Below are 12,766 nucleotides of genomic sequence, written 5' to 3' on the forward strand. Positions count from 1 at the left end.
AGATAGAACCCAAAATGTCTGCATTTATTATTAGGACCAATATGAACTCCCTTAAATATCACTGTGATTTAAAAAAAAAAAAAAACATTTTTATGAACTTTGCTAATGATGTGTATCTTAAGTAGAACCCTAAAATGGTCACCAGTTTTGAAAGAAAGTGGACAAAACAGACAGTCTTTTGTATCTGTTTACAAAATGTTTAACACTTTAATTAGATGAGAGTACAGGACACCACAAAAGTAGAAAGTCATACTTGGAGATTATAATTTTCTTTGTTTAATGCCTGAATTAGTAGTAACTGTTGATAAAGTCATCAAAACCAGGTAAGCTTTTTGTGACCTTGTTACAGACGTGTGTGTGTGTGTGTGTGTGTGTGTGTGTGTGTGTGTGTGTGTTTACCTTCCTTATGTATATCAGTCTACATTTGTGGGTATGCATATTTACTTCTTGCCTAAAAATAACCTTTGTTAAATGTACTTAGGTGAATAACTCAGACAAGTCTCATATGTATACCTTCTTCGTATATCCAAAAGGAGTTGTTGATAAACATCAGCCAACACTAAAATTATTCCAGAAGAAAGGGAACATTCATGCTATCATCAGACTTGAAATAGAACTGATTTTTTTTATTGATTAGATTTGTTCATTTATTTTACATCCCGACTGCAGTTTCCCCTCCCCTCTCCCCTCCCATTCCTTCCCCTGCCTCCCTTCTGCCCACCATCCACAGAACTGATTTTTTTTCTTTCTCAGAGACTATTGTAAGTGATTTTATTTTTAATCTTAATATGTATTAAAACATTGGATTAAATTAGATGTCTTTTGGTCACTTTAAAGCCATATAACTCATCAGAACGGTTTGCAAGTCTGTCCACATTTTGTGGGACATGGGATAGGATCATACTTTCATGGACATCCAGAAATTTGGCATCATGGTAAGAGCTATTTTGGAAGCTGTTTATGGAATGACATCAGTTTTTCTCCAAGTTCTTTTTGCTTTGAATCTACCTCATCACAGTCGCTCCTTCCCTCCCCCACCCCTCCCATTTTCACCAGGATGTTGCTGTGCTGTTGGGACACAGCTCAGCACACTTCCCAAATGAAGTTTATTTTGGTTTTGGTCTTCTCCTGGAGGATGCATGGCTGGCAGGCCCGAGGGATGTTTGTCTAGAAGAAGTTACTGCAAACAAAACCCCGCTGCACTGCCGTCCCAGCAGCGCGTGCGCACATGACTGTTGGCTGTTTGTCTTCTCTACCCCCCTTCTAACCGCTGACTGTTGTGGTTAAACTTCATTACATCCTGCACAGCGTTGACAGCTGATGCATTTAGCAGCATGTACTCTTTAGTGTTCTCCGGTGTGTTCCTTCCCCAGAATCCAGTTTTTCCCTGACTGTAGGGTGTGCACCCTACAGGGAGAAGGCCACAACCACCAGGAGGGGTGGGAGGGAGGACTTGGGTAAAGGTAGGAAGCAGCAGTGTGGAGGAGTCCCGAGGGGATGCACATTTGAACAAGAGCTAAGAGAAAGTTAGTGCTGAGTCCGGCCCTGTGTACTTGAGATAGGACATGTCCCAGGAAGAACTGACTGGAAACCACTCTAGAGGATCCGTGGAGACCCCGCAGAACAGTGCCCCTTCGGGCCAGAGTCCTACCTGAGGCCACTCAGAAGAGGTCCACTTCAGTGTGCAAAGAGCCTGTCTCCCCAGGCCTCACCAGTGCCGATGCATGCACGTGCCCCTTCCTACAGGCCAGGTGCTATCCTTTGGCATCTGTCCCCCAGGACTCATTTTGGTCTTAGGGAGACCAGGAGACCTAGCATCAGGTGGCACGGGGAACGGCAGACATGAAGAAGAAAAGGAATTGTACTGGTATCTGAACACCCTAGCTGCCCCTGCCAGGCCTTGCCAAACTGCTAAAGAGTGGGTGGAGTCTGAGAACACAGATCCCAACAAAAGAGTGAGACTCCCCCATCTCCTTCCTGCAAGCCCGTGTTTAACCCCGGGGGCTCCTCCAGGTATCCAAAACCCTCTACCCTTTCCCAAAGCCAAATGGCCAAGTTTCTTAAAGCAGCCCGCTCCCCTGCCTTTCTTTCTTTCTCTTCCTGGTTCCTTTTCTCACAGCGCCCTGTGTTTGTGTTGTAGCAAATGACAATGATCTGACCATGGAGGCAGGCATGGCTTTCACAATAGGTAATGCTGGGCTCCTCTGTAGAGGGCTGGGGCCCCTGGATGGAAACTGGCCTTTGCCGAGACTTGAAGTCCTGCAAAGGGCTAATGAAGCTAATCAGCATAATGAAATAATTTGGATGCATAGTAAATGTGATTAAATAATATCCTCTAGCCCTGTCTTCCTAAATCAGATACTCACCGACACATTTAGGAGACTGCAGCCATCCAACCTCTAATTCTGTTACCGGCATAATGTGCTGTTTGTTTTTTTTGTTTTGTTTTTTCATTAACACCCAGTAACTAGAGACGATTAAGTCCCTTGCTCTCTGTCAGCAAGTGGCGTGTGCTCTGTGGCGGCCCATTCCTGGCTGATGGCATGATTGGTGTCACCACCAAATTCCAATCACCTAGGGCCACTAAGGCCTCCTAGTTCTGACTGTAGGACTTAATGGAGAAGCAATTAGGGTAAAATAAGAAAATTGTTATTTGCTGATTAATGAACATTTTGAGCCTGTTTTAAAAATTCAAATATTTTAAAAAACTGACTGGTATTTATAAGAGGGACTGGTGTTTGGGTGGTTATTATCCACAGGGTCCTAATTAAGGCTTGATTAAAATGCCCTTCTTTCTCTAAAAAAATTATGAGCTAGTCAACTTCACACATTTTTTTCTAAATGCTGTTGCATTTCCTCTTCCTACTGTTTGGTTTGTAGTAGACTATGTAAGCAACATCAATTATCAGCCCTTGCAGGATGACAACAGGATCTGTGGGTGAGACACTCAGGGGGAGGGAGGGCCTCCTGATCCCCCTCCCTCCCTCTTCCTCTCATTACACACTGAAACAATATCTACTAGAGGAAATTTTTCTCTCCTGCAGAGCCAATCATCACTGAGGGGTCCCCAGAATTTAAAGTCATGGAGGACGAGTGGACTGTGGTTTCACTGGACAACCAAAGGTGTTTGCCCTGTTACGTTTGAATTGCTGGGGAGGGAGGGTGCACAGTGGAAGCATCCTGACTGCCCCCCTGTGTGTTTCAGGTCCGCACAGTTCGAGCACACAGTCCTCATCACGTCCAGCGGCGTGGAGATCCTGACCAAACTGCCTCAAGAAGCCTGACAGTCTACCAGCAAGGCCACCGAGGCCCAGGGCCTGTTTTCTTAAGGAGACCTCTGAGAACTGAGTTACCAGCCACAGGCCACATTGGAGCCTTCGATGTCTCGGAGAAAAATACATCGAGGACAAGGGGCTTTGGGGACTCAGTCTGCGGCCTGCAATGGCCCCTGAAGAACCACCTTCCTGGGCAGTTGGTTTGCCCTTTCCCTGATTCTAATTCTGATTTTCCTGAAATCTATTCCAGGTTTTATCCAAGTTTAAAAAAACAAACAAAAACAAAACAAATAAAACAACAACAAAAAGCCCAAGACAAAAACCTCTTAAACCCATTGTGTTCACTGTTTCCATGTAACAGTTACAGGGGAGAGGGGCAGGTGGTTAGTTTTGGAATCTCCAAACTTTTAACGAGCCGGCAGAAAGAAAAAACAGAACCTGTTATCTGGAAAAAAAAAAAATGTTTTAATCTGCTTTTTCCCCTTGTGGATCTTAAATTGGCTGGGCCTGGGGGCACTCCCAGAGGCAGCACCTGCTTCCACCCCTGCCCAGTCTCCTCTTCATCAAGATTTGGCCTAGAGAGGATCAGCCAGAAAGCATTGCCTACAAATGTTTTCTGGGCAGTGGACCATAGTTTAGCCTTTCTGAAGATGTTAGCAGTGCAGACAAGACCTTGCAGACCCCTAAACCTCTTCATTAGCAACCAGCCATGCTTGATCCCCTCTCAGCTGAGACCACCCCCACACTAGGTCATTTGTTGTGCTGAAAATTGAGCTGCATCCCCATACTTTAGATGTGTGTCTCCTGAGTTTAGAGCCCAACCAGTCCTTACACTCCGCCCTTCCCTCCCCCCCAGCTCCTGGCCTGGGACAGGCACTCCTCTGCTCCCTGGGCTATACAAATCAGGTATTCCTGAGACCTCACAGGATCCCTGAGAGAGGAGACACCAGACACATTTGAGACAAGGCCCAAGCTGGCCTGATCCAGAACTGTGAGCTGTAACTACCGGTCAACTTGCCTGCAGCACCTTCCTGCTTCAGAAGCGGAAATCCATTCCTGCCTAGAGCATCTGCTTTCCCTTGTTCTTGGGGATCTGTTCACATCTAGCTCCAGAGTGGGCCAGGCTGAGCCTCACAGGAAGTCAAGTCCCCTCTGGGCATGTTAGAAAGAGCATGTCTAGAGAGGTCCAGACCTCTAGCTGCTAATTCTAGTTTGTGTTCTTGTGGATGGTAAAGTGGCCATAGTCTAAATAGAGCTTGGGTTGTCAGGGAGCCAAGGACGTGTCTTGTATTTGCCAGGATTGATGGCATCAGAGATAACATCCACAGGGAGTTAGTTTGACTTTCAGACACCCAGAGCCTTGGGAAAAGGGGTGAGATACTGAGGACAAGCACTTGGAAAAGTGGTAAATCCCAGCTCTTCTCTAAACTTGGGAATTTCTCCATGTTTCCCAACCCTCCAGATCAGTTTATCTCTGTCTAGAGATTACAGTTGTTTATGGGAATGATTCTAAACCTAGTTCATTTGAGAGTGAGAAGGAATGCAGATTTGTAAGATCAATTGGCCAACTTTTGAGGTGTTCTGGAATTAGCCAGGCAGAGGGTTAGAGGCTGTAGCTGTGGCCATGGAGCAATTCCTATTCCCTAGAGAGGTACAGGGCCCAGCTGGCCTTAGGAGCTATTTGCCAGAGAATGACTTCACTCCTCTCTTAGAGCAATCAGATTAGCATGTAGTGTCTTTATCTGCAGATCAGTTTACTCCCGGGTCCCCCTAAGGATAGTTTTATTAGGACCACAGGATTTGACCCCCGCTGGGACGATTATTGCAGGTGGAGGTATTTATGGGGAAGGTATATAATCTGATTTAGTCATCTAGGCTGCACTGCTGAACTCTGCTGCTCGGTAGGAGACAAACTTGAATTAAAGGTATTTTGTGTAACATTCTCTGAAGTTGAGATTAGGACGTAAGGTTTTTTAAAAAGAGCCTCGCCTTGTCCACTTCCTCATCAGTTGGCCAGCTGAACTGCCCTGCCCGACACCTAGCCCTGAGCCACACGGATTCCAGCCAGGAAGAATGAGCTGCTGGGTCCTGAGGTGACTCCATTGAGTTCTGCTTCCCATCTGGAATCTTCAGGACCGATGCGAAATTCTAATTTCCTTTCATACTTGGGCAGGAAAAGGGCTAAGCATTTTAGAACAGGTGTCGCCTTAGAGTTGGGACACTTGGAGGAATGCACTCTGGGCTCACCGGGTAGCGATAAGATCTCACTCCAGGAAACTTAGCGAGCATGTGCACTCTTCCAGAGGCCCTGCTTAGCTTTCCCCTAGACTTGCTTTCTTCCTCGTATCAGGAAATAATTCTGGAGTGTGCTCCCTCACAATTCAGTTCTAAATTATGCCAGTCTCTGAAAGCCTATCGAGCCAGGCGGTCGTTTGTTCCCAGAAGCCAGCCTGGTCTCCTGCTCTGCTAAGTGGAAGGGACAGAGCACCTAGCAGTCCTGTCTGCGGTCGCTCTCCCGTTACCCAACCCAGCACGTCTCTGGGATAAACTGGCCCGAGGCAGTCTGGCCTTCCGCTGTTCTCTGGCCTTGCGCTAAATTCCAAGAGACACCAGTCTAGTTTCCCCAGTCCCAACCTCGACCCCGGCACACACCGCAGCGATCACTTACGTGGGCAAGGCCCGCAAGGCGAAGAGACCTCGGGTTCAGACGGCATCCAAGCGGCTGCAATGGGCACATAGGACCGCACTTCACACCCCAAAACAGGCGCTAAGAAGGAGCAATTAAAAGCAAGAGTACTACAGGAAAATCAGGACGAGCCTAGTGGCTCGGGAGTTGTGGTGGAGTCATTAGTTGGTTGTTGCTACAAAGCCTCACCGTGTGGTTCGGTGATTAAGGGGAAAAAAAAAATCTTTTAGGCGTTGACAAACCCTTTATTGGTTTACAGAATTTGGACTGTTAGCGCTCTCTCTCTCTCTCTCTCTCTTTCTTTCTCTCTCTCTCTCTCTCTCTCTCTCTCTCTCTCTCTCTCTCGTTTTTTCTCTTTTGCTCCAACCACCACGTTGCATGAAATATCTCTGCCCCCAGCTTCATGCCCTTAAACCGAAGAGGAATTCCCGAAGGCAGGAGCCGCTGCTGAAGAAGTTAGAGAGAGAGAGAGAGAGAGAGAGAGAGAGAGAGAGAGAGAGAGAGAGAGAGAGAATCCCCTGTACTCATATCTGTAACGACATCACCAATGTAATTTGTTTTGAATGTTCATTTTTATTGGTGTTCCCTCTGCCAAAATGTGCTTGATTTCAGAGGTCTGTCCTGTGATCACTGCGCACTCCAGATAGGGGAAGGTGCCGCGGCGAAGGTTCAGCTCAGGCCAGATCAAATCCCGGGCTGTTTAACGCTGAAAGGCTGCATGTTGCTATTAGTGTTAAATATATGGCTAATTATGCGTATGAAAATTAAACATCAGTGTTATGCTAATGGGGCGCCTTCAGCTGCGGATCTGAGCACTTGAGACTACCATTTAATCAAATGAATCAGTAACTAATACGTGTGCACGTGTGAACTTTCACAAGATCATTTCCCCGTCCCCCCCCCCCCCGTCACACCGCTAAATTATGAAAGAAATAATTATCAACACTTTCTAATTACCTAACAAAGTAATTTGGGATTCATCGTGGGGCTGGCAGGATTGGGAACCAACAGTCCCTAGCAACCAACGTAGTTTGCGCCACGCCGTGCCGCGTGGGGCGGCTGTGTGGTAGTAGTGATGGGTGGGGGCGAGAGGGCCTTTTGTGCACTTTTCAATACGAAGGTAGACGGCGCCTTGGCAGCTTTTGCCTCCACCAGCGCCCCTCGACTCACTCTCGGTCTGGAAGCTCCAGCTTAAGCAACTGGAGGTGAGGAAGAACTGGGCAACAAAGAGGGGCATGTCTATACACAAATACCCGAGCCGACCACAGATCTGGATTTGCTGAGGGTTTCGGTGTCGCCCTAGGACTCCCAAACCCCAAGTAGTCTGGCCAGACCCCAGGAGGTTGGAAAATGACCACCTGGCGGGCGTTCGACGCTCCAGCCGCCAGGCGCCCTCAGGTCCCCGGACTCCACGCTGCGCCGCGCCCTCGGGGCGAGTGAGCCTGGGGCGCATGGCTCAGGGGGAGTGGAGAGGGGAGGGGGAGGCAGGAAGGTTGGGAGGGAAAGCGGGGGAGGCGGTGCGGCCGCCTTTCCTGGGAGGAGAAGCGCGGGTTCCTGGCTCTCCGCGCGCACTGCTTTGATCAGACCGGTGCAGCCTGGAGCTGGAGTGGCCAACTGGGCCTGGAGAGATGCGAGCAAGCCCCTGGGAGCGGTGGCAGCGGCGGGGCGGCGGCCGAGTGAGTGAGTTGGGCCGGAGAGCCCCCAAGCCCCGATCCCCGGGATGTGGCCGAGAGGACCCCAGCCTGGGAGGCGCGGCCTGGAGCGTGCGGAGCTAGGCACAGGACACTCAGAACCTCTGGCTGCTGGCTGCCTGGGTTGTCTCCCAGTGCGCGACCCCGCGATCCAGAGAGACCGCGGCCAGATTGGAGCGGCGCTCCGCACCGGACCGGGTGACTGCGAGAAGAAGTGGTCCGGGGTCCCAGGAGTTGGGGGCGGGCGAAGGGTGGGGACAGCAAGGGGGAGGGCGACGGCAGGGGGCTGCTGGTTGGTTTCTGGGGCGGGAAGCGCGCGAGGGAGGCGGGAGGCTGGAGTCGCGGGCCTCCAAGGTCCCAGCGCGGACGCCGCAGCCCATTGTGCTTCACGCTCGGCGCGCTCTGTGGCAGAGGAGCCCGGGCCGGGACGAGTGGACCCGACTCTCCCTAGGCCGGGCCGCGTCGCCTGCTCTAGTCCAGCCGAGCCGGAGCTTCTCGGACCAATCCCCGGTGATTATGCAAGAGAGCCGACCAATCAGCTCCACCAGCTCATGAATATTTATGACCTTGGCTGAGTCAAAGCTTTGAACCGAGTTTGGGGAGCTCGGCAGCATCATGCTTAGACTTTTCAAAGAGACAAACTCCATTTTCTTATGAATGGAAAGTGAAAACCCCTGTTCCGCTTAAATTGGGTTCCTTCCTGTCCTGAGAAACATAGAGACCCCCAAAAGGGAAGCAGAGGAGAGAAAGACCCACACCCAGACCCCCGCGAGAAGAGATGACCATGACCACCATGCCAGAAAGTCTCAACAGCCCCGTGTCGGGCAAGGCGGTGTTTATGGAGTTTGGGCCGCCCAACCAGCAAATGTCTCCTTCTCCCATGTCCCACGGGCACTACTCCATGCACTGTTTACACTCGGCGGGCCATTCGCAGCCCGACAGTGCCTACAGTTCGGCCTCGTCCTTCTCCCGACCGCTGGGCTACCCCTACGTCAACTCGGTCAGCAGCCACGCGTCCAGCCCCTACATCAGTTCCGTGCAGTCCTACCCCGGCAGCGCCAGCCTCGCCCAGAGCCGCCTGGAGGACCCAGGTACGTGCGCTTGCCAGGGACAAGGAGAGAAGGGAAGGAGACTAGGAGAGAGGGGGAGAAGGGGAGGAGGAAGGAGAGAAGACCAGAGTGGGATAGAGAGAGGTGGGTGGGGGTGGGGAAAGCGCGGAAGCAGCAGAGGTTTCGGATATCAATCTATGGATCCTTGTCACTGAAACGAAAAAAAAAATTATAAGTCAATTCAATTTACAACCGTCCAGCAAAGGATAAATCCGAGCGCGTCTCTTGACACTGGCTGGGCCTCTGGGCCGCTCGGTGCGCCAAGCACACAATGCCCTGCTGGAAAACAGAAACCCACATGTGCACGTATTAGTCTCGGTAATTATTTATTGCGTAGCGCTATAAACAATGTATGCAATTAAGGGTAATTAAACCTCAACTACCGCCTGCAAAAATAGCAAACTTTCCCTGCAAAGGCAATAGCTGCGCTCTTGAGTACGGCCCAGTTCTGTCTACAGCAGCCAGGGACCTGCGCTCGGACCCTGAGCAACCCTTTGCAGTCTTTCAGGGTTCCTGGAACGTTCTTTTCCGGACCCTGCCTCTACCAACCGGTCCATAGACACTCACTCTCGTCCCTCCGCATTCAAGGCAGTCCAGAATTAACACGGGTATCTGCTTCTGTTGTCCCTCCAGGGGCGGACTCCGAGAAGAGCACCGTGGTGGAAGGCGGTGAAGTGCGCTTTAATGGCAAAGGGAAAAAGATCCGCAAACCCAGGACAATTTATTCCAGTTTGCAGTTGCAGGCTTTGAACCGGAGGTTCCAACAAACTCAGTACCTAGCTCTCCCTGAGAGGGCGGAGCTCGCGGCCTCCTTGGGACTCACACAGACTCAGGTACCTGGCCGCTGTCTCTCCGCCAAACAGGCTTCCCGCGCTGGGTTTGAGCCCCAGGCTTCGAATTTCTGGTTCACTGGGCCTCTGGTTCGAGGTGTCACTGTGCGTGTGCGTGTGCTTGTGCATGTGCGCGCGCGTGCGCGCGTGTCTGTGTGTCCACCTCTGACTTTCAGCGGCTCCCCTTCCTCCCACATGCTGCTTGCCCTAGCTCGGACCCTACTCTGACCTGCAGGCCGCCTGCTCTTCGGTCCCTGGACTTCTGATCTGGGAGCAGGAAGGATTTCTCCACTGGTTTTGTTTGGAGATTCTGAGGTCACACGCGCCGGAACAACTGGAACAATAGAAGGGGAATTTAATCCTCCTTTGCCTTTAAAGTGTGTGGCTAATCACTAGGATCCTGGGCCTAAGCCTCAATCTCCCTCCACCTCCTCCTTCTCTCAAGGTGGCGGAGGAGGATCCTTCCCTCTGCCCTTTCCCCTCCCAAGTCCCAGATCCTGGAGAGAGAGAGAACAAATATATATATATATATATATATATATATATATATTATATATATATATATATATATATATTGAGATTTTTTTTTCTTCTTGCTTTTCTCTAACACTGTGGGCAGTTCGTAGGCATTCAAACCGGATTGACACCGGTTTCCAAAGTCTGCCTCTAGATTTGGATTGGAGCTGGGAAAGCGAACACACCTAACGGGGGGAAAAGTTGGATTGAGTCTAAAGAAAAGTTTCACAAACCCTCGGTGGCTTCATCCACAAGTTCTTAAACTCATCCAAAGGCAGAAAGTTCGGGTAAAAGGAAGGTGATCTAACTGTAAATAGATACCCCCCCCCTTCTATTAAAACCCTATTTAGGTTTTAATTTTTCTTTATTGATATTGCATTGTTTTGCATGCAAGAGGTCTTCCATAAACAGCAGCTCGGTTGGCACTGACCCACTTGCAAGCCAAGGCCTGGGTCTCCCCTGCTCTCCTTACCCCACCCCCACCCTCGTATTTGAGAACCGCACGAAGGGCCATCAGCAGCGGCGGGATTGGGTGATCAGTTTTCTAGCCTTTGGCTCTCATGGGGACTGGGGGTGGGGATGGTGGTCTCTGCCCCTCTAGCCTGGAGCTGCCAGCCTCGGGCAGAGCCAGGAGGGCGGGTATTCTCTTCCACCAGTCCCTTCTCTCCTCCCCAGGCCTGGGTAGGCTCGGTGGTCACAGTCCAGTCACGTTGTCGCCCGGTCTTGCAGGTCAAGATATGGTTCCAGAACAAACGCTCCAAGTTCAAGAAGCTGATGAAGCAAGGCGGGGCAGCTCTGGAGGGCAGCGCGCTGGCGAACGGCAGGGCCTTGTCTGCCGGCTCCCCACCGGTGCCACCCGGCTGGAATCCGAACTCCTCCTCTGGGAAGGGCTCCGGCAGCAGCGCAGGCTCCTACGTCCCCAGCTACACCTCCTGGTATCCTTCAGCGCACCAAGAAGCTATGCAGCAGCCTCAACTCATGTGAGGTTATCAGTTCGCACTCACCCGCCTCCTTCCCGTCTCCCATGGCCCGGCCCCTCTCGCCTCCAGGTCCATCCACCCTTTCTCGTGCCCTGGGCCGGGAGAAGAAGGACCCCGAGGTGAGGAAGGGGGGAAAAAAAGGAACAGAGGGTTTGCCGCCTCCTTGGGGGTTCCTAGAGGTCTGGTCCAGCGAGTTTCCAACTCCCCGCCCAAACCTGGTTTGGGCCACGCCGTGACAGCAAAGTGGCCTCAAAGCAGGCACAGCCACTGAAGACCCAGCCACAAGACAACCGGCTGGACCCGACCAGACTCTCAGCTTTGCGAGACTATCAGGAAAAAAATACGTAGGAGGGGGAAAATGCTCTCTTTTTTTCGGTTCTGTCTGTCTTTGTCTTCTTTTTGCACTGTCTGTGCGCTGAGTCAAGGTCCTCCTCGTGTGTCTGCTGTCTTCATTCTGCGGCCTCTCCAAAAAGTCAACAGGTCTGAGCCACACCGGTCTGCCGGCAGCCCACCAGCGAATCCTGGAACGCTTTTTCCTTTATGGTCTTCTTCCGGGGCCCTGCGTGACCACCTGTGTAGCTTGTTTGGGAAACGGGGAGAATCAGAGGGAGGGGGGTTAATTTATTGAAAAACAGACTTTATCTGACGCCGAGTGTTGGCCAATTCCAGGTTCTCTGGGGCATGGAGTGGGCACTGTCCAAACATACTATTTACCTTGAATACACCAGAAAAAGGAACAAGGAGGGGGGGTAGTGGTTTTTAGGGTACACGGTAACTTTTGTGCTTTGCTGGAATGGAGTGGTGGGAGCAGTGTGATTTACATTTTACATGCCCCATGTTTGTTATTAAAAGTAACAAACAACAAAAGAAAGAACAAAGTAACAAAGGAAAGAGAAGGGAAGCCATCAGGATTTTGTCAGGACCGCGGACAAGAACACCCAGCCAAGAAGAAAATCATCCTCTGGGCAGCAAGAGAGAGGACCAAAGTCCTCGGCGAGAAAATCAGTCCTGTGAAAGCCCCCCAATTCCAGGTCTCTTTGAAGTAAGACATAAACAGCTTTAAACAACCCCCAGCGGCTCCACCACAGAACACAAGTCGTCACCCTGAACGCACAGTCTCTGGTGCAGGATCTAATTGCTGTACATATTATTATTATTGTTATTATTATTAATAATTATTGTTGTTGTTCTGTAAACATGTTGCACAAGCTTAGCCTCTTTCCGTTCCATTGTGTGTGGCTGTAAACCCGATGCTTTGTGAAATAAGAATCTTGACATTTTACTTGTGAAATTTGGAAAATGTGATCGATTGAAATTCAACCGTGTTTTGTGTTCTCTATGTCAAAGTTTAGTTTTATATTGAGAATGTTAACTTATTGCTTTGTATCTTGGGGGGAGGGAAACTTTGTAAATAAGTTATAAAGTTTCTTTGAGACAGTAAAATTATGATTTCATGAAAGAGCCATTGCATCTTGTGATGTGTGGAGGGAAGGAGGTGCCGCCCCCACCTTTGGTACATTACCATAGGCATATCTACTTACTAGGGATAGATGGGGGACTCTTAATATCATCCTAAGGTCTGTGGGGTGCCCCAAAGGCCTGTTCCCCTTACCTTGGTAGGTACCTGGGATCCTTGCCTAGGTAGGAGATATGGCGTGCCTAGAGAGGGCTGGCGAATT

The 12,766-nt window shown here is 50.3% G+C and overlaps 2 protein-coding genes across 6 annotated transcripts in view; both read left to right on the forward strand.

Moving 5' to 3' along the window:
- Positions 1-3,606, forward strand: part of Metap1d (methionyl aminopeptidase type 1D, mitochondrial) — a 78,527-nt gene extending 74,921 nt beyond the window's left edge. For all 5 annotated transcript variants that reach the window (XM_028885735.2, XM_028885738.2, XM_028885737.2 and 2 more), the window contains 4 exons: positions 838-935; positions 2,141-2,188; positions 3,045-3,123; positions 3,206-3,606. In XM_028885735.2, coding sequence (XP_028741568.1) covers positions 838-935; positions 2,141-2,188; positions 3,045-3,123; positions 3,206-3,284 — 304 coding nt within the window. In that variant the 3' untranslated portion in view covers positions 3,285-3,606. The remainder of the gene's footprint in view (positions 1-837; positions 936-2,140; positions 2,189-3,044; positions 3,124-3,205) is intronic.
- A 4,279-nt stretch (positions 3,607-7,885) lies between these two features.
- Dlx1 (distal-less homeobox 1) lies at positions 7,886-12,548 on the forward strand. The gene is made up of 3 exons (XM_028885732.2): positions 7,886-8,743; positions 9,395-9,594; positions 10,837-12,548. The coding sequence occupies exons 1-3, from the start codon at positions 8,431-8,433 to the stop codon at positions 11,089-11,091; spliced, it is 768 nt and encodes a 255-aa protein (XP_028741565.1). The 5' UTR covers positions 7,886-8,430; the 3' UTR covers positions 11,092-12,548.
- The last annotated feature ends 218 nt before the right edge of the window (positions 12,549-12,766 follow it).

Source organism: Peromyscus leucopus, chromosome 4 (genome assembly GCF_004664715.2).
Source record: "Peromyscus leucopus breed LL Stock chromosome 4, UCI_PerLeu_2.1, whole genome shotgun sequence".
In the NCBI taxonomy this organism is placed as follows: Eukaryota; Metazoa; Chordata; class Mammalia; order Rodentia; family Cricetidae; genus Peromyscus; species Peromyscus leucopus.